Source organism: Aquarana catesbeiana, linkage group LG01 (assembly GCF_042186555.1).
Source record: "Aquarana catesbeiana isolate 2022-GZ linkage group LG01, ASM4218655v1, whole genome shotgun sequence".
In the NCBI taxonomy this organism is placed as follows: Eukaryota; Metazoa; Chordata; class Amphibia; order Anura; family Ranidae; genus Aquarana; species Aquarana catesbeiana.
This window is the reverse complement of record NC_133324.1, coordinates 626,310,272-626,337,059: the sequence shown is the minus strand read 5'-3', so window position 1 is coordinate 626,337,059 and position 26,788 is coordinate 626,310,272. Positions and strand designations below refer to the sequence as shown.

General features: G+C 41.9%; 1 protein-coding gene across 5 annotated transcripts in view; it reads left to right on the top strand.

The window, feature by feature from the left end:
- Positions 1 to 20,333, top strand: part of LOC141108787 (UDP-glucuronosyltransferase 2A2-like) — a 133,490-nt gene extending 113,157 nt beyond the window's left edge. For 4 of the 5 annotated variants that reach the window (XM_073600733.1, XM_073600720.1, XM_073600750.1 and 1 more), the window contains 4 exons: positions 1,612 to 1,743; positions 2,033 to 2,120; positions 6,602 to 6,821; positions 15,607 to 20,333. In XM_073600733.1, coding sequence (XP_073456834.1) covers positions 1,612 to 1,743; positions 2,033 to 2,120; positions 6,602 to 6,821; positions 15,607 to 15,886 — 720 coding nt within the window. In that variant the 3' untranslated portion in view covers positions 15,887 to 20,333. The remainder of the gene's footprint in view (positions 1 to 1,611; positions 1,744 to 2,032; positions 2,121 to 6,601; positions 6,822 to 15,606) is intronic. The other variant, XR_012236126.1, reaches the window with a different exon arrangement.
- The last annotated feature ends 6,455 nt before the right edge of the window (positions 20,334 to 26,788 follow it).

Sequence of the window (26,788 nt, the reverse complement as noted above, 5' to 3'; positions counted from 1 at the left end):
TTAAAGGACCAACTTCCTACTCTCTCCTAAGTTTATTAAGCTAATTAAACCTTTAAAGATTTTTTCAATCAAATTTCCCTTATACCCCAAAGAAGCTAAAGATTCTACCATTAGAGTTTAAATGCTAGCCAACAAAGCCACCTGGGGGTCCTCCTGAACAGTCGAGGGTTAAGGGGGTGCTACATATTGGCTTTTTTTTAATTTTATTTTAGAAAATATACAGTAGTGGCTGAATCTTTTATCAGTAATTTTATACCACCAGCCTCTATTGATGGTTAAGAACCACCATTCACATTACAATCTGACTGTACAATATAATTTAGTTCATTTCATAGTGCAAGGGATTGCCTGACCTGATAAACATTGATTGGATAGTTTGCATCCTTAGATAGCTTTTGTAAGCCTAAATGAAAATGTTCAGAAGTTGTAGACCTACATTGTAATGTGTATAGGAAGTTTTAGGGCTTTTATAGTCATGTGCTGCTGTCAAACCCTACCTTTTGCATTTAAAAGCAGCGCTGCTTAAAGAAGACTTACTAAAAAATATCAACTCTTATTTATTTCACCAGGGTACTAAGTACACCCTAATCCGTCAGTCAGTTTATAAGCAATGTGGTCAGAAAGTCCCCCCCACCCTCCCCTCCCTCCTACCCCCTGCTGTTGCTCTGTAATCCTCACAGAGCCAACGTCGGGAGGCTGGCCAGTTCTGGATGGAAGGTGGGAGCTGCCCAAGATTAACAGGCAGGTAATTGGCTGCTAGGATGAATAGGTGGTCCTAGCAACCAATCACTATCTTGCAACTCCTGGACACACAGGAAGGTGCAAACGCCTAACGCAGGTTTATTGTAATAAAGACAAAACAAATGCATACTCTTTTGTCTTTATTACAATAAATACTGGACGTTTGCACACTCCTGTGTGCTTTTTTCAAGATGACTTTCATACAAGGTCAGCTGTAAGCAAAAATATTTTTTGACACAAATAACATTTTGTAGTATGATTATTATTTTTATTACCATTATGATGATTATTATTATTCAGGTGTTCCCTATCATGACATGCGAAATGGAATTTAAGAGTTTGTGTCAATTGATGAAGGAGAACATTTCCATGCGATGAGTGCTGCTATCACAATCTATTATTTCACGTCACCCTCTATATATCTGATATAAATTAGTCATGTCCATCTATGTTGGGCGCAGCAAACAAATGTTTCTCCAAGTGTATTTCCAGACTTAATTCCAGGCAGATTGAGTGCAGCAGCATTGTTGCCCCGTCACAGAAACTACATGAGCAGGACCAACAGGTATTTGTGAGACTTTGCACAGGGATTAAGATAAAACCGTAAAGTGCAGATGTGTTTAAAACCAAGTGCCGCAGAACAAATGGGTTCTAATTTAAAATTCCAGCAAAAGTCTTCAAGCCATATATTTTCCAAAATATTTTCAGTCTCCTTTCATAAATCTGTGCCACTTTCTTTACCAGTGCCTTTTTGAATGGTCTGTTTGATAATCATTGTAACTGGCGTAGAAGTCTTTTCTGTATTTGAATACAACAGAACGCATTTTTTTTTTACCTTATCAGTTGATTACCTATAATTTTTTCCCCTAGGGAATGGAAAAACTTGTCCAAAGTTCTGGAGAACATGGAATTGTGGTGTTCTCCCTCGGCTCTATGGTGAAAAATTTGACGGAAGAAAGAAACAATGTCATTGCTGCTGCCCTGAGCCAGTTACCACAGAAGGTAATTTTGTCTTCCATAAACTATTGACATATATTATATCTATTATTGATTACATATTAAATCTATTACCGTTTAGTTATTTTACAACTCTTTTATATACCTATTTATTTTTATAATGATGTTTTTGAAATTGTGCTAAAATATCCTGATCTGAAAAAATTATATCATCCACTCAAAACTGGGTTAGTTTCTGTTAACTTGGACTTATGGTTTATATCTACCTAAAACTTTTGAATTTGGTCATTGATTTCTGTTTTAATTGAGGTAATGAATTATGTTTTGGGAACAGGTAATCTGGAGGTACAGTGGGAAGAGACCAGAAACGTTAGGAGAGAATACAGTGATATATGACTGGATACCACAAAATGATCTGCTAGGTAAGTCTTTTGGCAACAAAGTAATTTTACAGCATGAGTATAGGAAAGTTAAAGTTGAACTTTGGGATAAGTAAATACTGTATAAATACATTAGTCGCGCGTAGTCTTCCTTAAATCTTGGTGTGCTTTTTGTATCTCTTCCAGATCTCTGCAGTAAACCAGTATGAAACTTTACATCTGTTTCCTGTAATAAAGACCGGTCAAACTGCTGAACTCTTTCCTTGCGTAGGGTGACTGGTCTTGTCTCCGCCCTCCCCTGTCGTTTTCTGCAGGCAGCTTGTAGTGGGTGGAGCCTGCTGGGCCCCTCCCACAGCTCTGTTTTCTGTACAGGCTAGGTACCGTAAAGTGATGATGTCACTGCTACTTTTGCCAGGCATTATTTAGGTTTGCAAAGGAGTTTGATGCACACAAAGTGGATCCATACCCTTTATATTTATATTGAAAGTGTTTGTGCCCAGAGTTCAACTTCAAGGTGTGTATGTTGTGTAATTAGGAATCTGATCCATGCCTTCATTGTGAAGGCTGTAAAACAGACTTGGCACTAAAAAGCATGGTCTATTTAATACAACAGGGTCCCCACCCCCATAAGAATTGTTGTAACAAAACACCTGTGTAAAAAAAAAATGAGAAGATACTGTATCTTTACAATACCCCTTACTTCTGCAATAGAGATGGAGATGACACGATCCTCTCGGCAAAATGCTGGGAATGTTGAATTTCCCAAATCTCATGGGAAGATCCTCCATCAGTGTCTAAACTTTTCTCATGAGTTTTGGGAACCACATCATTGCCTGAATCTGACCAGAAGAATTGTAACATCACTGTTACTGTTAGTAAAATGTATTTAATTAGTTGTCATGGCTTAATGCATCATGTATTATGCAATTGCATTTTGCTAAGCCCCTTTACAGCTGAACTCCAGGCAAACATCTAAATACACAGCTTAAATATATGTAAGATAATATATATATAAGGGAGTTGTTCTATCTAAAAAGGGCTTGCGTAAATAAATATAAATATAAATATATATATATATATATATATATATATATATATATATATATATATATATAGTGCCTGTGTGTATATGTGTGTGTGTGTGTAAATATATCTATATATATATATAGATATATCTATATATATATCTATATATATATAGATATATCTATATATATATAGATCTATATATATATAGATATATCTATATATATAGAGATATATCTATATATATATAGATATATATATATTGTGGAAAATAATTATTTGATCCCCTGCAGATTTTGTAAGTTTGACCACTTACAAAGAAATGAAGGGTCTATAATTTTTATCATAGGTGTATTTTAACCACTTACAGACTGGTATATTTTCCCCCTTAATGACCAGGCCATTTTTTGCGATACGGCACTGCATTGCTTTAACTGACAATTCCGTAGTCGTGCGACACTGTAACCAAACAAAATTGACATCCTTTTTTCCCACAAATAGAGCTTTCTTTTGGTGGTATTTGATCACCTCTGCGTTTTATTTTTTTTTTTTTGCGCTATAAACAAAGATAGAGGACAATTTTGAAAAAAAAATAAACAATATTTTATTATTTTTGCTATAATAAATATCCAAGAAAAAAATGTAAAGACATTTCTTCATAAGTTTAGGCTGATATATATTTTTCTACATATTTTTGGTAAAAAAAAATCGCAATAAGCATATATTGATTTGTTTTGCGCAAAAGTTGTAGCAATTTTTAGCGGGATTGCGACATTGCGGTTGACGATTGGACACTCTTAACACTTTTTTGGGACCATTGACATCTATACAGCGATCAGTGCTATAAAAATGCACTGATTACTGTGTAGGGAAGGGGATAACACTAGGGAGGTGATAAAGGGGTTAAATGTGTTTCCTCAAGTGTGTTTCTAACTGTGGGGGGATGGGACTGACTGGAGGAGGAGACAGATCGCTGTTCCTGATTTCTAGGAACAGCAGACCTGTCTCTCCTCTCCTGTCAGGACGGGGATGTGTGTGTTTACACACACACATCTCCGTTCTGGCTCTCGTGCCCGCGATCGCGGGTGGCCAGCAGAACATCGTGGCCGCTAGCCACGCACAGCACTTAAAGGTGCCGACGTACACCTACATCGATTTGCGGGATCGTGACGACCTGCCGCAGTATAAAGACGGCGGCTAGTTGGCAAGTGGTTAAATGATATCAACCAAAAATCCAGGAAAAAAAGCACATGATACAAATGTTATAAATTGAGTTGCAGTTCAGTGAGTAAAAGTATTTGATCCCCAAGCAAAACATGATTTAGTACTTAGTACATATGACAGAAATTAAAGACCCTTCATTTCTTTGTAATTGGGCAGACTCTTACAAAATCTGCAAAGGGTTCAATAATAACTTTCCCCACTGTATAATATATATATATATATATGTATATATACAGGCATACCCCACTTTTACGTACACAATGGGGTTTATTTACTAAAGCTGGAAAGTGCAAAATCAGGCTCACTTCTGCATGTAAACCAATGAGCTTCTAACCCCAGCTTGTTCAATTAAGCTTTAGTAATAAAACCCGGAAGCTGATTGGTTTCTATGCAGGAGTGAGCCTGATTTTGCACTTTCCAGCTTTAGTAAATAAACCCCATTGTGTACTTAAAAGTGGGGTATGCCTGTATATATGCCCTGAGATATACACAGCCTTGCCAAGTGGATGACACCACCTTCTCTCACACAGACACTAGTCACCCCACCCCATGGAGTGGACATTAGAGGAGCTGTGATTGAAAAAAGTGATTGAGAGAAAAGTATGCTCACTTTTCTCTATCCTCCTATCAGTGTGCTCCTTGTCAGCATATTTGCATGCTGCACACCTGATTAGCTCATTATCCTGCTGCTTTCTCTGGTCTTATGCACATTTATTCCTGCATTAGTGAATACAGCATAGCCGCTTTGTTTACAAACAGAATTAACTGGTCTGGAGCTGTCATTTTTCTGGCAATTTAAATATAGCTTTTTCTTTGTACAGTAAATGTCAGTTTTGTGATAGTATGTTGTATATATTACACATATGCACAATTTCACGAGTTGGGTCAGGGCATCCCCCAGACATGTTGTTTAACCGCTTCCCGTCCGGCCACAACCTATAAACGGCGGTTGAGAAGCAGCACCGATGCGGGTTAACGTACATGTATCGCCATACCCCATACCAGCATTCTGATCACCACCATATGCCATACCAGCATCTTGATCACCACCATAATCCTTACCAGCATCCTGATCACCGCCATACACCATGCCATGGTTTGTAGACTCTCTATAGCTTTCACTAAATAGGGGTTATTTTTACTGCAGAATACATGTTTGGCCTACATTTATGAAGAATGATTATTTATTTGCAAAATTTTATATCAAAAACTAAGAAAAACATTTTTTTTCCAAAATTTACAGTATTTTTTGTTTATATAGAAAAAAAAAATAAAAAACCCAGTGGTGATTAAATACCACCAAAAGAAAGCTCTATCGGTTTCAAAAAAAGATACAATTTTCATTTGAGTACAGTGTTTGGGTACATGAAAATGAAGGTGGCATAGATGTTAAAGTGGTTGTAAACCCTTTTTGTTGACATTTACCTATAGGTAAGCCTAGAATAAGGCTTACCTATAGGTAGTGGAAACATCTCCTAAACGTGCGCCGTTTAGGAGATATTTCACTTGTAGTGCGCCTGTGAAGAGACGGACCACCGTGCCATTTCTTCCCCCCAGCGTGTGCCGTGACTGACGGCTCCTGCGCGCATACGGGGGAGTGACGTCATGCGATTCCGGCCAGTCACAGAGCCGGAGTGCGTGGCCCCGGAAGGAAGAGGGGCGAAGATTAACGCGGCCTGCTCAGAGGACAGCGCAGGCTTCGTTTGCAGGTAAGTGTCGTATAATGGGCTAGTATGAGATGCATACTAGCCCAATATGCTTTTCATTTGAAGGCCTTGCGGGGAGCAAAAGAGGAAGTAAAACCCATTGGGGTTTACTTCCTCTTTAAGCCAGTCTAAAAAATAGTGGCACTTTAAACACAAACTCTGTAGCCCACCCTCCGCATCAAAAATGCAAATACAAACCTGAAATGCTATCAAATGGCCATCTCATTGCTGCAACCTGCACAGGGCCTTGCAATGTTTAAAGCCTGTAGTACCGCACTTGTTCTCTGAGAGTCAATAGTGTAGAAAGGCTGTCTCTGGAATAGGCTACTAGATTTTTTTTTTGCTAAAACTGCACTGGAAAAAGATGGCATGGGATATTGTTTGTTTCATTGTATTCATAATGTGAACACATACAGGCTTGATTTACAGTATATTAGCAAAAGATTGGTACAAGAGCAAAATAATAGTAGACGGAAATGAGGGTGCTGTAATAGTAACTATTCTTTTTGTGCTGATGAACTAATATCAAAACTAGTGATCATGACAATGAATGTGTTCTGTTTTTAGGTCACCCCAAAACAAAAGCCTTTATTACACATGGGGGAACTAATGGAATATATGAAGCCATTTATCATGGTGTTCCTATGGTTGGAATGCCACTCTTTGCTGACCAGCCAGATAATATGATCCATATGAAGACAAAAGGCATGGCAGTTATAGTTGACATAAACAAAATGCAAAGCCAGGACCTGGTTGACGCAGTGAACACAGTCATCAACAATCCAACGTAAGACTTTTATTATTCTTTTGTAATAATCTATACACATCCTCTAGTTAATGGCCCTGTAATCTGTTTTTCATAAATTAGGTTATTACTGTGTTTTTCTGCCTTCTTATAGCATTACTTATGAGCCTCTAAACCTCTCCTTTTCTCCCACACTTCTGTTTGTTTGAAACGAGCAGTGCACATTAGTTGTGGTCATGTGCTTTGCTCTGTGCACACTACAAATCCCAGAGTCCCTAGTGCATCTTGGGAGTGAGAAAGAGAGGGTGGCTACGCTCCTACTCACAGTGAGACCATGGAAAACAAATGTAGCCACCCTCTAACATTACGTTGATTGACAGCAACAGAAAAAGAAATTTAGAAATTTGGAGGAGACTGTGAGCAACAGAAGGTATTTTTTTGAGTTAAAAATACAAGTGATACTCGAAAAATTAGAATATCGTGCAAAAGTTCATTTATTTCACCAATGCAACTTAAAAGGTGAAACTAATATATGCGATAGACTCATTACATGCAAAGCAAGATAGTTCAATCCGTGATTTGTCATAATTGTGATGATTATGGCTTACAGCTCATGAAAACCCCAAATTCACAATCTCAGAAAATTAGAATATTACATGCAAGCAATAAAACAAGGGTTGTACATAGAACAATATCGGACCTCTGAAAAGTATAAGCTTGCATATGTACTCAGTACTTGGTTTGGGCCCCTTTTGCAGCCAATTACTGCCTCAATGCAGCGTGGCATGGAAGCTTTCAGCCTGTGACACTGCTGAGGTGACCAGGATGCTTCAATAGCGGCCTTCAGCTCTTCTGCACTGTTCGTTCTCATGTCTCTCATCTTTCTCTTGGCAATGCCCCATAGATTCTCTTTGGGGTTCAGGTCAGGTGAGTTTGCTGGCCAATCAAGCACAATAATCCCACGGTCATTGAACCAGGTTTTGGTGCTTTTGGCAGTGTTGGCAGGTGCCAAGTCTGCTGGAAAATTAAGTCGGTATCCCCATAGAGCTCATCTGCGGAAGGAAGCATGAAGTGCTCCAAAATCTCCTGGTAGACGGCTGCGTTGACCCTGGACTTAATGAAGCACAGTGGACCAACACCAACAGATGACATGGCTCCCCAAATTAACACAGACTGGAAACCTCACACTGGACTTCAAGCATCTTGCAGTGTGTGCCTCTCCATTCTTCCTCTATACTCTGGGTCCTTGGTTTACAAATGAGATGCAAAATTTGCTTTCATCAGAAAAGAGGACTTTGGATCACTGAGCAACAGACCAGGTCTGTTTTTCTTTAGCCCAGGTAAGACGCTTCTGACGTTGTTTGTTGTTCAGGAGTGGCTTGACAAGAGGAATACAACATTTGAAGTCCGTGTCCAGGATCCGTCTCTGTGTGGTGGCTCTTGATGCACTGACTCCAGCCTCAGTCCACTCCTTGTGAAAGTCCCCAACACTTTTGAATGACCTTTTCCTGACAATCCTCTCCAGGCTGCAGTCATCCCTGCTGCTTGTGCACCTTTTTCTTCCACACTTTTCCCTTCCACATAACTTTCTATTAATGTGCTTTGATACAGCACTTTGGGAACATCCAACTTCTTTTGCAATTACCTTTTGAGGCTTTCCCTCCTTAAGGAGGGTGTCAATGATGGTTTTCTGCACAGCTGTCAGGTCAGCAGTCTATCCCATGATTGTGATTCCTATTGAACCAGACTGAGAGACCATAAAGGCTCAGGAACTCTTTGCAGGTGTTATGGCTTAATTAGCTGGTTAGAGTGGGACACTTTGAGCCTAGAATATTGCACCTTTTCACAATATTCTAATTTTCTGAGATTGTGGATTTGGGGTTTTCATGAATGGTAGGCCATAATCATCACAATTATGACAAATCACAGATTGAACTATCTTGCTTTGCATGTAATGAGTCTATCTCATATATTAGTTTCACCTTTTAAGTTGCATTAGTGAAATAAATGAACTTTTGCACGATATTCAAATTTTTCGAGTATCACCTGTATATACAGTATCTCACAAAAGTGAGTACATCCCTCACATTTTTGTAAATATTTTATTCCATCTTTTCATGTGACAACACTGAAGAAATCATACTTTGCTACAATGTAAAGTAGTGAGTGTACAGCTTGTGCAACAGTGTACATTTGCTGTCCCCTCAAAATAACTCAACACACAGCCATTAATGTCTAAACCCCTGGCAACAAAAGTGAGTACACCCCTAAGTGAAAATGTCCAAATTGGAACCAAAGTATCAATATTTTGTGTGGCCACCATTATTTTCCAGCACTGCTTTAACCCTCTTGAGCATGGAGTTCACCAGAGCTTCACAGGTTGCCACTGGAGTCCTCTTCCACTCCTCAATGATGACATCACGGAGAGGGTGGATGTTAGAGACCTTGCGCTCCTCCACCTTCCGTTTGAGGATGCCCCACAGATACTCAATAGGGTTTAGGTCTGGAGACATACTTGGCCAGTCCATCACCTTTACCCTCAACTTCTGTATCAAGGCAGTGGTCGTCTTGGAGGTGTGTTTGGGGTCGGTTCCAAAGGGAGGGGATCATGCTCTGCTTCAGTATGTCACAGTACTTGTTGGCATTCATGGTTCCCTCAATGAACTGTAGCTCCCCAGTGCCGGCAGCACCCATGCAGCCCCAGACCATGACACTCCCACCACCATGCTTGACTGTAGGCAAGACACACTTGTCTTTGTACTCCTCACCTGGTTGCTGCCACACACGCTTGACACCATCTGATCCAAATAAGTTTATCTTGGTCTCATCAGACCACAGGACATGGTTCCAGTAATCCATGTCCTTAGTCTGCTTGTCTTCAGCAAACTGTTTCCAGGCTTTCTTGTGAATCATCTTTAGAAGAGGCTTCCTTCTGTGACAACAGCCATGCAGACCAATTTGATGCAGTGTGCGGCGTATGGTCTGAGCACTGACAGGCTGACCCCCCACCCCTTCAACCTCTGCAGCAATGCTGGCAGCGCTTATACATCTATTTCCCAAAGACAACCTCTGCATATGACGCTGAGCACGTGCACTCAACTTCTTTGGTCAACCATGGCGAGTCCTGTTCTAAGTGGAACCTGTCCTGTTAAACCGCTGTATGGTCTTGGCCACCATGCTGCAGCTCAGTTTCAGGGTCTTGGCAATCTTCTTATAGCATAGGCCATCTTTATCTTTATAATTAGAGAAACAATTCTTTTTTTCAGATCCTCAGAGAGTTCTTTGTCATGAGGTGCCATGTTGAACTTCCAGTGACCAGTATGAAAGAGTGAGAGTGATAACCACAAACTTAACACACCTGCTCCCCATTCACACCTGAGACCTTGTAACACCGAGTCACATGACACTGGGAGGAAAAATGGCTAATTGGGCCCAGTTTGAACATTTTCATTTAGGGGTGTACTGACTTTTGTTGGCAGCGGTTTAGACATTAATGTGTGTGTTGAGTTATTTTGAGGGGACAGCAAATTTACATTGTTATACAAGCTGTACACTCACTACTTTACATTGTAGCAAAGTGTAATTTCTTCAGTGTTGTCACATGAAAAGTTAAAATAAAATATTTACAAAAATGTGAGGGGTGCACTCTTTTTTGTGAGATACTGTATTCGAATGGAATATATTTTTAACCAGAGTTTGTCACTTTAACCGCCTCGTGTATGAGTACGGTTTGTTTCCCTGCAAAGCAAGGAATAAACTCCAGCACATCCCTTAGTAATAACAGCACATAGTAAACACAAAAACACTGGTTAGGTACACATTTAACTCACATTTAACCCTTTGATCGCCCTAGATGTTTAACCTCTTCCCAGTCATTAGTACAGTGACAGTGCATATTTTTAGCACTGATCACTGTATTAGTGTCACTAGTTTCTAGGAAGTGTCAAAAGTGTCAGTTAGGTGTCAGATTGTCAGTCCATTAATAGTATAAAAAAATAAATAAAAATTCAGTAAATCCAGTATATATGTGATAGTTTGTAGATGCTATAATATTTTGCGCAAACCAATCAATATACACTTATTGGGATTTGTTTTACCAAAAATATGTAGCAGAATATATATTGGCCTAAATTTTATGAAGAAATTTTACGAAGAATTTTTTTTTTACATTTTATTGGATATGTTTTATAGCCGAAAGTAAGAAATATTGTTTTGTTTTTTCAAAATTTCAGTCTTTTTTTTGCTTATAGCGCAAAAAAAATTAAAAACACAGTAGTGATCAAATACCACCAAAAGAAAGCTCTATTTGTGGGCAAAAAATTACACAACTGTTATTTATGTATAGCATTGCACGACTGCAGTTTTCAGTTAAACTAACGCAGTGCCGTATAACAATAAAAATGGCCTAGTCAGGAAGGGGGGGTAGATCTTCCGGAGGTCAAGTGGTTAGAATAATTTTAGGGCACACAAACCCAATATATTAAGCAATTAGATAGATGTCAAACATGGCAAGCCTTAAAGTCAGATGCACCCATGAAACGACAAACTAAGTACCCAAAATTTTCCATGAGCAGCACTTTAAAAGCCACTTCAGGTCACCAATTTAGAGTTAATCGTGAATAATGGCCCTGGAATAATTGCTATCACTCTGACAGGCTTATGGCTATGTATTGTATAGCATAATCAAAGTTTTCATGTGTAGGTTCCCCCTGACGTGCGTTTTTTACATTCGTATGCATGTTTACATGGGCTCAAATTTTTTTTTGGGGGGGGGTTAAGTGGTTCAGTGTAACTTTAGTTGTACACATTTAACCTAAAAGTTCTATGTATAATAGAATTTTGCAATTATAGGTTCTCTTAATTAAGACATCAGGGATATATTAGACCCCTGATGTCTCAGCTGCCCTTTCTACTGAAGCCAATGGAGCGAATACCATACTCCATTAGCTTCCTCCCAGCTAATTCCTGAAGTGAACTTAGTGCACATCCCTATTATTATTAGCTAGGGAAGATCAGCAAATGGATGTTCGCTGGTATCTCTCACCTCTACCTGGCGACACCGGCCAATGCGGTTCCCAAGGCTGCAGGTGGGACAGCGGAGCCTGGGAAACATGGCAGGGAATGCTACAGGGGGTCGGTGGAAGCAATTGGGGCAACTATATAGCCACCCAATTGCTTCCACCTGACATATGTGGGTATCAGCAAAAGAGCGAAACTAAAGTCCACTGTAGGTCCCCAGGGCTTTTGTCATAATTTGCAAGTACGCACAACTTATGTGCGCATTATGGCAGACTTACATGCCAAAGCGTTCTCCTCTAGTGGTGCGACAGCCAAGATCTTTCTCATTGCTCTGTTGCTACGCTGATGTCTTTGCTCTATATTCTTCCAAGCCTGGCATCAACGACCATCCTGATTGGCTGTCCTTAAAAATTATGTAACTACTACGCATGTGCACAGGAGTTAATTCATCCTGGCAACCATGACCTGCCAAGATTGTACAGGTAGAAAAGGAGCACATACAGAATATCTTCTGCGTTTAATATCTGTCCGCTACCTTTAGTCATGCTTTGGTTCACACCATTGGTTCACACCTATGCTTTTTTAGTGCGTTTTGCAGAAATGGACCACAGTCCATTTAACATGGTTTCCTATGGATCTAGTTCACATCTGTGCATTTTGAGCCAGTGCGTTTCTTGGAAAGGGTCAGAAACTTTTTTTCCCGCAGCAGATTGTGTTTTGCGTCTAATAGACTTCAATCGACCCACACCAAAAAACGCAAGTGTTGCAATTTTGATGCGTTTTGCATTTTCTTTTTTTTTTTTTTTGCTAATCGGAAAGTTTGACAATTCTGTCCATGAAGTGCGACAAAGTCGCATCAAAGTAGTGCAGAAACCTTTGTGTCCAAAGTTGCATGTTAGGGTTAGGGGCTAGGGTTAGAGTTAAATGTTAAGGTTAGGGCTAAGGTTAAATGTTAGGTTTAGGATTAAATGTTAGGGTTAGAGTTAGATTTAGGGTTTAGTGGTAATTGTTAGGGTTAGCAGTAATTGTACCACTAACCCTAATAATTACTGCTAATCCTAAATCTAACTCTAACCCTAACCCTTAGTCCTAACCGTAGCCTTTAACGCTAACCCTAACATGTGAGTTTGGACACAAAAAGGTTCCTGCACTACTTTAATGCAACTTTGATGCTACTTAAGTGCCAGAGAGTGTAAAGTTGCATCAAAGTCGCACTCAATGAAAAGAACTGTAATATTTTCCTATCAGCCAGAAAAAAAAAACGCTTTAAAAACGCGTGTCCAAAAACACAAAAAAAGGCATCAACTGCAACCTGCATAGATGTGAACTTGGCCTAAAGCTTTCATTCACTCCCCAAATTCTCTTGGATGAGATTATTGGATGAAAAATTCACAGGATGGTAAGAGTACTTTTCTGCCTCAAGACAATAAGTCTAGGGAACCCCATTGAAAGACTGGCACTTTTTTAGTAGTTTAGGTAATTCAGAATTAGGAGCAAGCTCTTTGCCTCCTCTATGTTTGAAAACCAATATGGGTTACAAGACAAAGTATCTTTACCAACATTGCAGGTTTTTTTTTTTTTTACTTTCCCCTTAGCAGCTAGCGGACTTGTGTTTGACTGTCTAGGGACTACTAGCACAAGGGGTGATTGTTCAAGTTCCTGCCTTGGAGAGGTTCAAAGGATTTGATTCAAACCTCTTTGCAGTGCCCAAGAAGGACAAAGTTTGCTGCATCCTGATCCTAGATCTCAAGGCATTAAATGACCTTGTGAAAGTATTCAAATTCAAGGAGTCTGTACAGTCAGTGTTTTCCATGCATCAGAATGATTTTCTGGCCCCAATAGACAGAATGGACATTTACTTACACACATACCCATTTAACACAGTTATCAACTTTTCCTTTGCTTCAGTGTGAGAGGAACATTAGCAATTTGTGGCACTTTGACTTGGCCTGGTTGCAGCCACTAGAGTGTTCACCAAAGTGTTGATTCTAACATTGCTTAGACTACAGGGCATTCCTATTGTGGGGTATCTGGAGAAGCTGTTACTGTCTTCTCCTTGTAACAGCTAGGCTGTTGAAAGACAGATGTTAAGAGATGGAGCCTGTCTGAGGTGGTCATACTGATCATGCTTAAGGCCTGTATAATCACTTCTCACATGATCTATTATCACATGTCTGCACAGCAAGCCTTCTTTGCTTGGTGTTTGTCCTTAGAGGCTCATTCTTGCTGTTTGTCTATAGCCAGACCATTCTTCAGTGGGGTGTGAACTAACACTTGGCTCCAGTCACCATTAAGAGCCAGGTTTTAGCACTGGCTCTCCTTTTTCAATTTTCCATTGGCCTCCTTTTCTCTTGTCTGCACACTTCATTAAGGGTACGGTACATGCCACTCCTTCAGTTAAACTAAATTTCATGCTGTGAGACTGCAATCTGATGCTTTTAGTACTTTAGAAACTTTTGTTTACTCTTTCCCAGTAGGCTGCCTTTTTAGCCATGTGGCTTTATCTACCACTATTTCTCACTGATAGTTGAAGCATATTCTCTCACATCAAGAACCTTGTTTTCTAGTCAGCTCGCTCTATAAGAGTGAGTGTGTCAGAGGCCTTTCCCCCTGAGGCATCAATTTCTCAGATTTGTAATGTGACCACTTGGTTGTGGATGTTGTGTCATCTTCAGGTGCTACCTTTGGACGTAAATTTTTTCAGGCGGCAGTCTGATTGTCCCTGCCTTTTAGGAAGATCTTCTCTATGTTCAGTTTGTTTCTTTTCTCTCCTGAGGCCTATTAAGCACTGTTTTGGGATGTCTAAGTAATTAAGATTCAAAATTTGAGCTCTGACTTCTGATGAAGAAAGAGAAAATAGTATTTTTGTAATCACCATAAAATAATTTTCTCTGCATTCATTGGAGGACTGGCACATGCCTCTCTGGTTTGTTAACTGCTGCTGTGTTTTTGGATTTTTGTCCTCTACTGCTTCATAACTAACTGTATCTTGCTAGCAATGTAATTGGGTTTGGCCACCAGCAGGGGCGCTCCTTTTTTTTTTTTTGTTTGTATGAACCTAGTGTCATATTCCTGCAGACGACACTGTAATTCTAAAACCCAGTAGTTAATATTCAAGATCTGAGCTTTGTCCTTCAATGAATGCATAGAAAGAGATTTTTCGCTGCGTACAAAATTCCTGATTTTATTTGCAGTAATCACATATGAATGATTGCAGATGCAAAATCGTAGTGTCTTCTTTTTCAAGTTAAAGGGCTCATTTACATGAGTGCTGTGACCTGTAGAGAGTGAATGAGCACCTTCTTTAAATGGCTGGAGACACTTGAAGCTGCAAGTAGGTGGTCCATGTTTCTCTATGATGCAGTAGCTGTATCATCATAGCTGTTCCTCCTAATGTGACAGGCGTGCAAGCACAGGTGAATACCTCCAAACATGCTATGTCTCCAATCGGAGCTGCTCACCCACCCCTGCACGCCTGTTAAATTAGGATGAGTGCCTGTGTCCATACAGCCACTGTGTGCCCATAAAGAAGCATGGGCTTTTTGTACGCAGATCCTGGCAGCTCCAGATGCATAAACAAGTAGTTTATCCACTGCTTGTGCTGCAATGCCCATGCGAATGAGCCCTATATCCATTAAACACTTTGTTGAATCGGCAATCAAAAATAACCATTTTAATAAATGGGATAAGTTCCCAACAGGAACAAGTGTAAATGTGTATTAACTGTCTTTTCAATGATTAATCTGTTTATGTATATCATTACTGTTATGCAATTGTGATATTTATTGCAAATGTGGGTCAATTTCAGGTATAAAGAAAATGCTTTGAGGATATCGCGTATCCATCATGACCAGCCAGTTAAACCGCTAGACAGAGCCGTTTTCTGGATAGAGTTTGTCATGCGTCACAAAGGAGCAAAACATTTGCGTCCAGCTTCACATGATTTAACTTGGTATCAGTACCACTGCTTGGATGTCATTGGAGTCCTGTTGGTCTGCCTTTTCACTATTATTTACATCACTGTCAAGATCTTCTTATTCCTTTGCAGAAAATGCCGTCCAACCAAGAGAAAAGAGAAAAAGCACTGACAGGATGAGTAGTACTTTGTATCTAGAAAATAGTGGTTCAATTTCAAAATCTTTTTTTAATATGATTAATAAAAGCCTAGCGCAAAAGATAGTCATGTTAATTTTTTTTTTTAAAGCTACATATTTACTACTGCCAAGCATTATACAAATGTGTATGAAGGACTACTGTAGTAAATCTACCAAACTGTCTAAGGGTGTCAACTCACAATTGGCGTTACTGGATTACTTTTTTGGGGGACTCTGATGGAGTGATATCTACGCACAAGTTCCTAGGTGCTAGATGACACAGAGGGTATAAATAGTGTAAGCAACCAGGTGATTCAGCCCATCAACCTCCCCTTTTAAGTAGAATATCAGATCTGGGTTGACTGAGCTTTTAAAGTAAACCTGTAATGAGAGAAATATTGGACTGACATTACTGACCTCGTTCTAAGAATGTTAGTTGCCCGGGTGTCTCTGGCCTCAAATACTTTGAATGAGGCAGGAATACCATGCAGCTAGTCAAGTGAAAAGAAAGTCAGAACTCCAGGTCCTAATACTTATTCTATGTCAGTGACCCATAATAAAGGCTTACGATCAGAATCGTAGCCATGTAACTATTATTTGTAAAATGAGACAAAACAATAGCATCCTACTCATTTGCTCAGTACAGGCTACCTTAATTCTTCATTCACATGGGTGTATTACAGCATACACCCATGCAAGGGCTGTGTTTGCCCTCACGGATGCACAGGTGTTTTTGTGCCTTCCCATGCGTGAAGTCCCATTCACGTCAGTTGGGACACAGCTGCTGCTACCAATTTGACAGCTGTGCACGTGCAGGGCCCTGAACGCACACTGTCTGTATTTGGGACTGTGCACCTGCACAACTGTCAATTTGGAAGCAGCAGCTGTGTCCATGCAGTCGCTGCATCCTAATTAACATAAATTGGACTGTCTGAATAGGGATGCACAGAATACCTGTGCATCCTCCTTATGCAAGCAAACATGGCCCTCACATGGATGTTCGCTGTGAAGAAAGCAGCATTATATTTGCCTTGTCTGGTGGCCTGTGTGCTGAAACATTGCTGTCCTAAAGAGATTAATTTCAGGTGTGTCAATAGCATGTCGCCCACAATGGCTGCTCTGATTTCTCCTGTCAACCTCTAGTCAAAGCATGACACAGTAGGTACAGAGGGGTTGTCGGGAGAAACCATAGCGGCAGACACTGAGTGCTTTCCAGGTCCAGAGCCATGGCACAGTGTGACCCTGCCTCGGAAAAAATCACTTTGTGGCTAAGGTTGTATGATCTAAGGCACCATGAGTTACCTTTCTGTTTGCTTTGTTGTGCTCCAGTCAAATTTCCCACCACCCCTGAATTTACAGTGGAAAGGGGTTTAAAGCTGATGGAACGAATGCCGATATCATCCACTAAGTCATGGGTGCTCAACCCGTGGCCCTCCAAATGTTGCCGAACTACAAGTCCCATGAGGCATTGCAAGGATGACAGGTACAAGCATGACTCCCAGAGGCAGAGGCATGATGGGACTTGTAGTTTTGCAACAGCCGGAGAGCCACAGGTTGAGCACACATGTGCTAAGTGGTGTTCTGTGCTCCTTTCCGCTGTTCAGCCTGGAGGAAGCACCATTCTCCTGCACCTGCTTATGAAGCATTAGGTGGATCTCCAGTCTGTTTACACTGCCCACCTGAAACTCATTTGAATCCGCTACCAGGGTTTGTGTGTACCTGAGGCCTTGCCCCATTTTGGGCATAGTTACATTACCACTATGCAGAAGCAGCATGCCTTTGCTAAAACACAAAGGGGCTTGCTGGCACGGGTTACCCTTAGTGGTTCATTGGGTATTAATACAGGATCCCCGGAATGAACCAACACATTCAATATGGAAACTGATACCCCTACTGTTAGAGGGTTCTTTGCCTCTGAGTCTCTCCCAGCTCTTCCCCCATGCTAACATGGGCCTCTATGTCCACTCAGGACTTTGGTGATATGTGCCCAGTTTTTAGGGCACCTTGCCAGCAGAAGCTCTAAGCACACTCCAACCCCATCCGAGTCAGTCTTTGTTCCTTCTAAGGCTCCTTTCACACTGCAAATAGCACCTGCAAAGCGCCCCGAAAGAGCTGCTCAATACACTCCAGTGTGAAAGCCCCGGTGTATTTACCGCTCCTAAAGCGCCCCTTCCCATTGAAAACAATGCGGCAGCGCTGCAAACCCGCCCACAAAACGCCGCCGCAGCGGCGCTTTGCGGGCAGTTTTAACCCTTTTTCGCCCGCTAGCAGGGGGTTAAAACTGCCTCGCTAGCGCCGCTAAAGCGACGGTAAAGCGGCGCTATATTTAGCGCCGCTGTACCACCAGCGCCCGCACGCCTCAGTGTGAAAGTAGCCTTAGTCAGTATACCAGGCCAAGCCTTTTGTCCCTGTCACTATCACTGATTCTGATTCGCAGTCCCAACAATCTGTCTCTGAAAAGAGTGAACGTGAAAGGGCCCCGACGCAGGCCAACATAATCCCACCCACTCCCTACATTGTCAGCAAGCGATATTAGAAGGAAACGAGGCCTATGTCATGTGATGTACTTCAAAAAAAGAGATTTTACAGGCAAGTCAAAAATCCTAAATTGTACATCACAGGACCCCAGTAACTCTGACACATCTAAAAGCAATCCCAAGAGGGACGGTGCAAACATCTAACGATCCCAATGATAAACCTTGAAACACAAAAGAAAAAGAGGAACTGGAACAAGGTGGCAGCTTTACTGAGCTGGGAAACTGAGGCCTGGTGCTGGAAAGCCCAGAAAGCACCTACTCTTCTGATGGAGTGAGGATTCAGCAGGAAGAGGGGGAAACTTTCCCTCTCAGGGCATATGCCTGAATAAGGACCTGCTAAATCCACTTAGCATTTGTGAATCAAGAGGCACCTTTACCTTTTAGGAACAGGTAACACAGAGCATTAGGCTGATGAATCGAGGCTATGGCTGCGGGATAAATTCGCACACCCCTAAATTTATTAAGACAGTGGACAACATACCTTGATTTAAATGAAGTGCCAAGCCCACCTTAGAGAGAACAGAGTTCTGTGGGCTGCAAACAACCTTGCCCTTGTGGAGAACAAGAAACCGTTTCTTACAGGGTAGGACCACAAGTTCAGACACCCTTTCGATTTAAGTGATGGCCTCAAAAACGCAACCTTGGTTGACAAGAGGAAGAAAAATGTCCTGAATAGGTTCAAAATGTAGTTTGTTTGAAGGACAAACACCACCAGTCTGAAGTCCCACAGAGTCACTGGAGAGCGCGTCTGAAAAAGCACCACCAAAACAAAAACCTGACACTTAATAGTCCTCAGGACCAAGGACTTTTCCATTTCTGACTGAAAAATTACTAAAACATTTCTTGGCATGAATCTTCCCTTTTTTGCACCAAAGTGTGTTTTCCACATACAGCAGGATACCCTAGGCCAGTGATGGCCAACCTTGGCACCCCAGATGTTTGTAACTACATTTCCCATGCTGCTCATGCACTCTGTGTATCATGGGAAAAGTAGTTCCAAAACATCTGGGGTGCCAAGGTTCGCCAAGACTGCCCTAGGGCATGAGGGCTTTTGGCAGGGTGCACAAAATCAAGTTAGGCCCCTTTCACACTTGTGCGACTAGGGACTTGACCTGTCACAGGCACTTGTCAAGAGTGCTGACTGTTTCCACCTCCCTGCTCCCTCCATGGTCGCTGTACTATCAGTTCCCACAATGAAAAAAGTGTTCTGTGAATGAAGAACAAGCGGATGAATGAAGGGTCTGTCTCCTCCATCATACAGCACTTCTCAATGCTGAAAGCGATAATACAGCTTCTATGAATGGGGGGGTGGGCAGAAAAGGGGCAGAACAAGTCAGGCAGGGTATGTGGCAGGGCAGAGGAATTAAGATTTAACCTAGAGCAGGTACCAGCAGAAAGAATACTTCTTATTCAGTGTAAGTACCATTCCTTGTGATTTAAAAAAACAAACCTATGCTTTAAACACAAATTGCAGACCTTGTCTCAACCCCAGCCTGTGATTGGACAGTGAAATAGGGAAGCAGCAGACTTATCCGCTCAACTTTGTCACTCTGCATTTTGTCAGCATGTTGCTGATTAGCAACAAGTCTTCCTTGTGCTGCTTCTTTCTCTCCAAACCAGGATTCTGCTGTACAGGACTGCAAGAGACTAAAATAGGGTACTTGCACTGCTTGTGTTAACTTTTTTTTTATAACTATTAATTAATAAATTGCTGGGTCTTTCTGCAAGCCAACTAAGAGGTCTCATGTATATTATACACTTTTGTTTTATTTCAAGGATTCCATTTTGTCTTCTGAAAACTCTTGCACTGATAATTTGATAGATCATATTAACTGTATGTGTCAACAATGATTTCTTTACGATTTGTTATTAAAATGTCTTTAATAAACTATATGAAAAACACAGGCACAATGGCATATTTTTTTTTTTTTATGTACTGCAAACGCAGGCAGGAATCTTGCTTTCAGCACAGCTTGAAGCTTTTAAAGAGACCTTCAGCTCTAGTTTGGGGATGTTCAACAGACCAGAATAGGAGTGCTGTCAATTTAAAGCAATATTAAACCCCAAAGCAAAAATGTATTGTATTGCATGCTACCAGTCTTTGGATGGAGTGTCTGCATTATTTTTCGATTTTAGACTTTCTTCTATTTTTCACCTGGTGATCTGGATAGTAATGCACCTCCTGGATTAGAGTGCTTACACTCTGGATGAAGGAAAACAGCACCTTTGGACAGCAGCAATGTCAGGCTGGGGGGAGGGGAGTGTAAAGGGCCAAATATCGTCCAGTTCCATTGAAACCAGACGACATTTGGTCCGTGTGTACGGCAGCCGGGCGGCCAGCTTCTGTTGAAGGGGCATGACCGAAAAAGGTCTGCCGATCAGCGCTCTCAACCAATGGCTGAGAGCACTGACAGCTTTGTTCTGGGGGGGGGGGAGGCATGAACACAATAGCTTAGCAGTCAAAATGTCAAAATCGCTGTACTAACATCACATAATTAGTACACCGGCTCCTCCGGTACTGGGCTTTAGATGGCAATAGCAGATTTAGAAGCCAAACTGCAGTTACAGCAACAGTTTTGTTTCTTTTGGGATAAAGTTTTGGGAAAAGCATAAAAACCTAAAAATGAAAACTAATGCAGCCATCACATCTAAGAATTGTTTGCTTTTAGGTTTAATACTGCTTTAAATAAGCTGCTAACAGTCTTTCAACAAGTATTCATTAGTGCTGAATAAGGAAGTACTAACCAACATTGCAGTCAGTAAAAGGGTCCGCATGACAGCCAGGGATCCGACAACTTTTCCAAAAACAGAGGTCAGACATAGCAGCCTCACAATGCTTTCCTAATGCAGTCTCTCAAAAAAAATTCACCAGTGGAACCCAATAAAGGAGAAGTTCATTTATTTAAAAAAAAAAAGGGATAACAAAAATGTGATTTTTTTTTTAATGAGCCTGCAGAGCATTCCACCTGTGATCAGCAGATCGTGGGTGCAATGTCAGGCTCCTGCAGACACTTAGTATACCTGTCTGGCCCATACCTCCTGTACAGGGAGACAGGGTTACTGAAGTCCAAAAAAAAATAAAAACAATGAACTACAACAGAGCCCTCGCAGTTCATTGAGACCTACAAACCATAATCATCTGCCGCTGTAGAAGATGGTATTTGTCGGTCATTCATGCACAGATCCCCACACAGCCACGTTGTTTCTGAACTGTAACAGCAGGTGCGGGAAAAGGAACCCCCCCGCTGTCACAATGAGGGATCATAGGGGTGCAGGCAGGTGCTTTAGTAACACATTACACCTAGAATATGGGTGTAACATGTTACTAAAAGTTAATTTCTCCTTTAAGGCCTGCAGGCTGAATTCGGCCGCCAGGCCATTTGAACTCAGGGCTTTTTTCAGCCGCAATGTAACGGAACTCCGATCATCCAGCTTTCGCCCTCTGTTTACCACTGTAACTTGTATACACAGAAGCCTTCTGTGATTACAAGGACAGCTTTTCTCTCCGTGGCTCTCACAGATCTCTACCTGAACTGCACTCATGGTGTGGACAAGGAAGATGTAGGTGCAGTGTGGTCATAAGTGGGATGGGAGACCACATGGTAAGCTGCACTGTGATCCCCCTCTGTGCCTGGGTGCACAGAGGGGTCAATGAAAAAGAGTGGCAGGATGGGCTAAACTGCTGGGAGGTACATTGCCTTGAAAGAATATTCATACCCCTTGAAATTTTCATTATTTTGTCATGTTACAACCAAACACATAAATATAGACCAACACAAAGTGGCACATAATTGTGGAGTGAAAAGGAAAATAAATGCTTTTCAAATTTTTTTACATATAAATATCAGAAAAGTGTGGCGTGCATTTGTATTCAGCCCCCCTTTACTCTGATACCCCTAAAATCTAGTGGAACCAATTGCCTTTCTCTCAGTATAAATACAGCTGTTTTGTGAAGCCCTCAGAGTTTTGTTAAAGAACCTTGGTGGACAAACATCATGAAGGCCAAGGAACACACCAGACAGGTCAGGAATAAAATTGTGGAGAAGTTTAAAGCAGGGTTAGGTTATAAAAAAAATATCCCAAGCTTTGAACATTTCACGGAGCACTGTTCAATCCATCATCCAAAAATGGAAAGAGTATGGCACAACTGTAAACCTACCAAGACATGGCCGTCCACGGAGAGCATTAATCAGAGACGCAGCCAAGAGGCCCATGGTAACTCTGGAGGAGCTGCAGAGATCCACAGCTCAGGTGGGAGAATCAATATTAGTTGTGCACTCCACAAATCTGGCCTTTAAAAGCCATAAGAAGTCCCGTTTGCGAGAAGCCATGTGGGGAACACAGCAAACATGTGACAGAAGGTGCTCTGGTCAGATGAGACCAAAATTTTACTTTTTAGCCTAAAAGCAAAAAGCTGTGTGGTGGAAAACTAACAATGCACATCACCCAGAACAAACCAGGGACAGGGTCAGAGTTGATAGGAAGATGGATGGAGCCAAATACAGGGAAATCTTAGCAGAAAACCTGAGACTAGGGCGGAGGTTCACCTTCCAGCAGGACAGCTACCTTAACCACTTAAGCCCTGGAAGATTTTACCCCCTTCCTGACCAGAGCACTTTTTGTGATTTGGCACTGCGTCGCTTTAGCAATTGCGCAGTCGTGCGACATTGTACCCAAACAAAATTGATGTCCTTTTTTTTTTTACCCACAAATAGATCTTTCTTTTGGTGGTATTTGATCACCTCTGCGGTTTTTATTTTTTGTGCTATATTTTTGCGCTATAAACAAAAAAGGAGAGACCATTTTGGAAAAAAAAACCCCACAATATTTTTTACTTTAATATCCCCCAAAAATATATAAAAAAAAAACCCCTATTTTTTTTCCTCAGTTTAGGCCGATATGTATTCTTCTACATATTTTTGGTAACAAAAAAATAAAAATAAGCGTATATTGATTGGTTTGCGCAAAAGTTATAGCTTCTACAAAATAGGGGATAGTTTTTTGGCGTTTTTATTATTTATTTATTTTTACTAGTAATGGTGGTGATCTGTAATTTTTATCGGGACCGCAACATTATAGCAGACACGTCAGGCAATTTTGGGACCATTGGCAGTTTTACAGCGATCAGTGCTATAAAAATGCACCGATTACTGTAAAAATGTCACTGGCAGTGAAGGGGTTAACCACTAGGCGGCGATCAAGGGGTTAATGTGTGTTCTAACTGAAGGGGTAGAGATAGATCACCGTTCATACTCTGTATGAACAGACGATGTGTCAACTTCTCCCCTCAGAGAACTGGAAACTGTACGTTTACACACACAGATTCCCGTTCTCTGTGTGCGCCGAGCGATCGCGGGAGCCCGGCGGTGATCACGACCGTCGGGCACTCGCATCGGCCCTGTGGGCAAGCAGGGGGCGCACGCCCCTAGCAACCACAGGGTGAAGCGATGTTACATAACGTTTCGCCCAGCCGTGCCATTCTGCTGCAGTACAACTGCGGCGGCTGGCCAGCATGTGGTTAAACATACAGCCAGAGCTACATTGGAATGGTTTAGATTAGGGGTATTAAATGAAAATTCATGGAGGGCCGATTAATAAAAATTTCTTACAGCAGGTCAGAATCGCATTTTTGTGCAACGACTCTTTACATCACAGCCCAGGTGTGCAGGCACAACAGCCCATTCATTTGAATGGGTTGCTGTGCCTGTGTTTTCTGCTGGGGAAAAAGTCCTGGCACCTTTTAAAAATGCAGCTGCATGGAAACAGCATGGTGTGTTTGTACAATGCTATATCCATGTGCGGGAAACTGCACCTTGTATGTCCGTGCATTTAAGAGTCAATGGTACCCCTGCACATTTTGTGTGCAGCTGCTTGTTCCCCGCCACAGCACTGCCCCTTTCACATATCCCACACAGTACTGTCCCCTTAACATATCACTGTCCCTGTCACATCCCCCCACAGTATTGCTCTCCTTTACATGACCCCGCTCCCCATCCTCAAGTACACAGCCATGTCCTTTTCTCCCTTCCCTCTCCTACCTTTCACAGAGTGGAGAGCAGGAGGCGGGCCAATCTCCTGAACTGAAGGCAAAGGTACAGCAGCACTGGATGGGGTGCGGGAGCTGCCAGGTAACGTTTAAAATTAGCAAGCTGGTGATTGGTTGCTAGGACCGCCTCCTAGCAGCCAATCACCTCCTGGTTAACGTGAAAAGTTAATTCAGGCAGCTGCCTCTCTCCATGCAGTGCTGGTCCAACCCCCAGTCCAGAATTGTCCTGCTGCCGCCCGCTCTGCTAATGACAGCGGCAGAGGCTGGGGAGAAAATCGGCAGCTAAATGGTGCAATCGTGGCGGTCTGGAATAAGCAGTAGCTGGGGCCAGACGCAGACCTCTATTTAGCGATGCCCGGTTTAAATCAAAGCATATTCCTGTTAGAATGGCCTAGTCAAACTCCAAACCTGAATCCAATTGACAACCTGTGGCAAGACTTGAAAACTGCTTTTCACAGACGCTCTCCATCCAATGTGACAGAGCTTGAGCTATTTTGCAAATAAGAATGGGCAAAAATTTTCACTCTAGATGTGCAAAGCTGGTAGAGACATCCCCAAAAAAAGATTTGCAGCTGTATTGCAGCGAAAGGTGGTTCTACAAAGTATTCACTCGGGAACGCTACACATTTCAGATATTTGTAAAAAAAAAAATTGGAAAACCATTTATTATCTCCCTTCCACTTCCCAATTATGTGTTGGTCTATCACATAAAATCCCAATAAAATACATTTAAGTTTTTGGTTATAACATACTATTTCAAGGCACTGTATTAGAAAAGGCATTTTTTGAAAAGGTAAGATGCGTGGAAGCTTTGAGAGGGGAGGGGGGCAGGGATATGAGGGCTGCAGAGGGAGGTGTGTGCAGAGGTGGGGGGATGGGAGAGAGTGGTGGGGAGGAGTGAGATGTGGAGAGCCTGTGAAAGAGCTGAACCCTGCACTATGCATAGGGCACCCCTGAAAATGCACTGTGTACATAGCGTATCCCTGAACTCTGCGCATAGGGCACCCCTGAACACTACACTATATATCGCACGTCCCTGAACTCCATACATAACACACTCCTGGTATTTACTGCCCCTTTAAAAGGAGAAGTATAGGAAAGGCAAATTAGAAAGTGCATATCACCCTCATGCTTCCACGTGCTCTCTCTTTTCTCAGTCCTTTCTTTTGTGAAGCACAGACACTTGAAGGGTCAGAAAACGGAAAGTAACGGTCCTCTGAAAGTTTAGAGTGGGAGGATACAACTGCAGCAATCCACCCACTTTTTCAGTCACCACTCCTCTTTAACATGTGGCCGATCTTGGCAAATGGGCACACACCTAAGCAACAAACCAGAACGTGCACATTTTCCACGAGTCTCCGTTTCCATAGCAACCTATCAACACACTTAAAGGATCACTAAAGATTTTTTTTTTTTTTAAACAAACATGTTATACTTACCTCCACTGTGCAGCTCATTTTGCACAGAGTGGCCCTAAACTTTGTCTTCTGGGGTCCCCCGGCGGCTGTCTCGGCTCCCTCCCCCCCTGCAAGGACTCAACACTTTCATGCGAGCTCCCTCGCATGGTGTTGCGCTCACTGTATCACTCAGCCCCGCGTCATTGGATGTGATTGACAGCAGAGCAAGCCAATGGCTGAGCTGCTTTCAATCCATCCACTGTAACCAATTAATGGCTAGGCTGCACGGCGAAGAGGAGGTCGGGGGCGAGCGTGGGACTTTCGAGGGGTCAGGTAAGTAAAACGGGGGGTTGGTATTGTCAGATGTTTTTCACCTTAATGTATTAACGTGAAAAAACTTTTACCTTTACAACTCCTTTAAACCAGGAGGCAGAGGCAGAGGCAGTGTTAAAAGTTGTGCACCGTGTTCTAGGCTGCACGGTCAGCTGCAGTCTGTGTCCTCTCTCTCCACCACCTCCCTCTGATACTTGCTGGGCTTTGATTTTCCCATGTCCTCAGATCTCTCCCCACCTCTCCTCCCCTTCACTCATATTCAATGCCTGTGTCGGCTTTCAGCACAGGAGGTTAATCGGGAGGAGGATGGTCGGCGAAGGAACAGTACATTATGTTAAGCGATCCCTGGATGCTCTCTACACATCCCATTCAAAAGGAAGACATGAGCCACTTCTTGTGTCTATGAATAAACAGTGAGATGTGTTCAATACATTGCAGTGCTGCAGGGGGAGAGAAACAGGAGTCCCCATCTTCAGTTTTGTATTGTGCATTATATTTTTAATAGGAACGTGGAATATGTATAAAGAGCACTTCAGTGATCTCTCTTTCACAGTCACTGAATTGCTCCTGCTATTACTGAAGG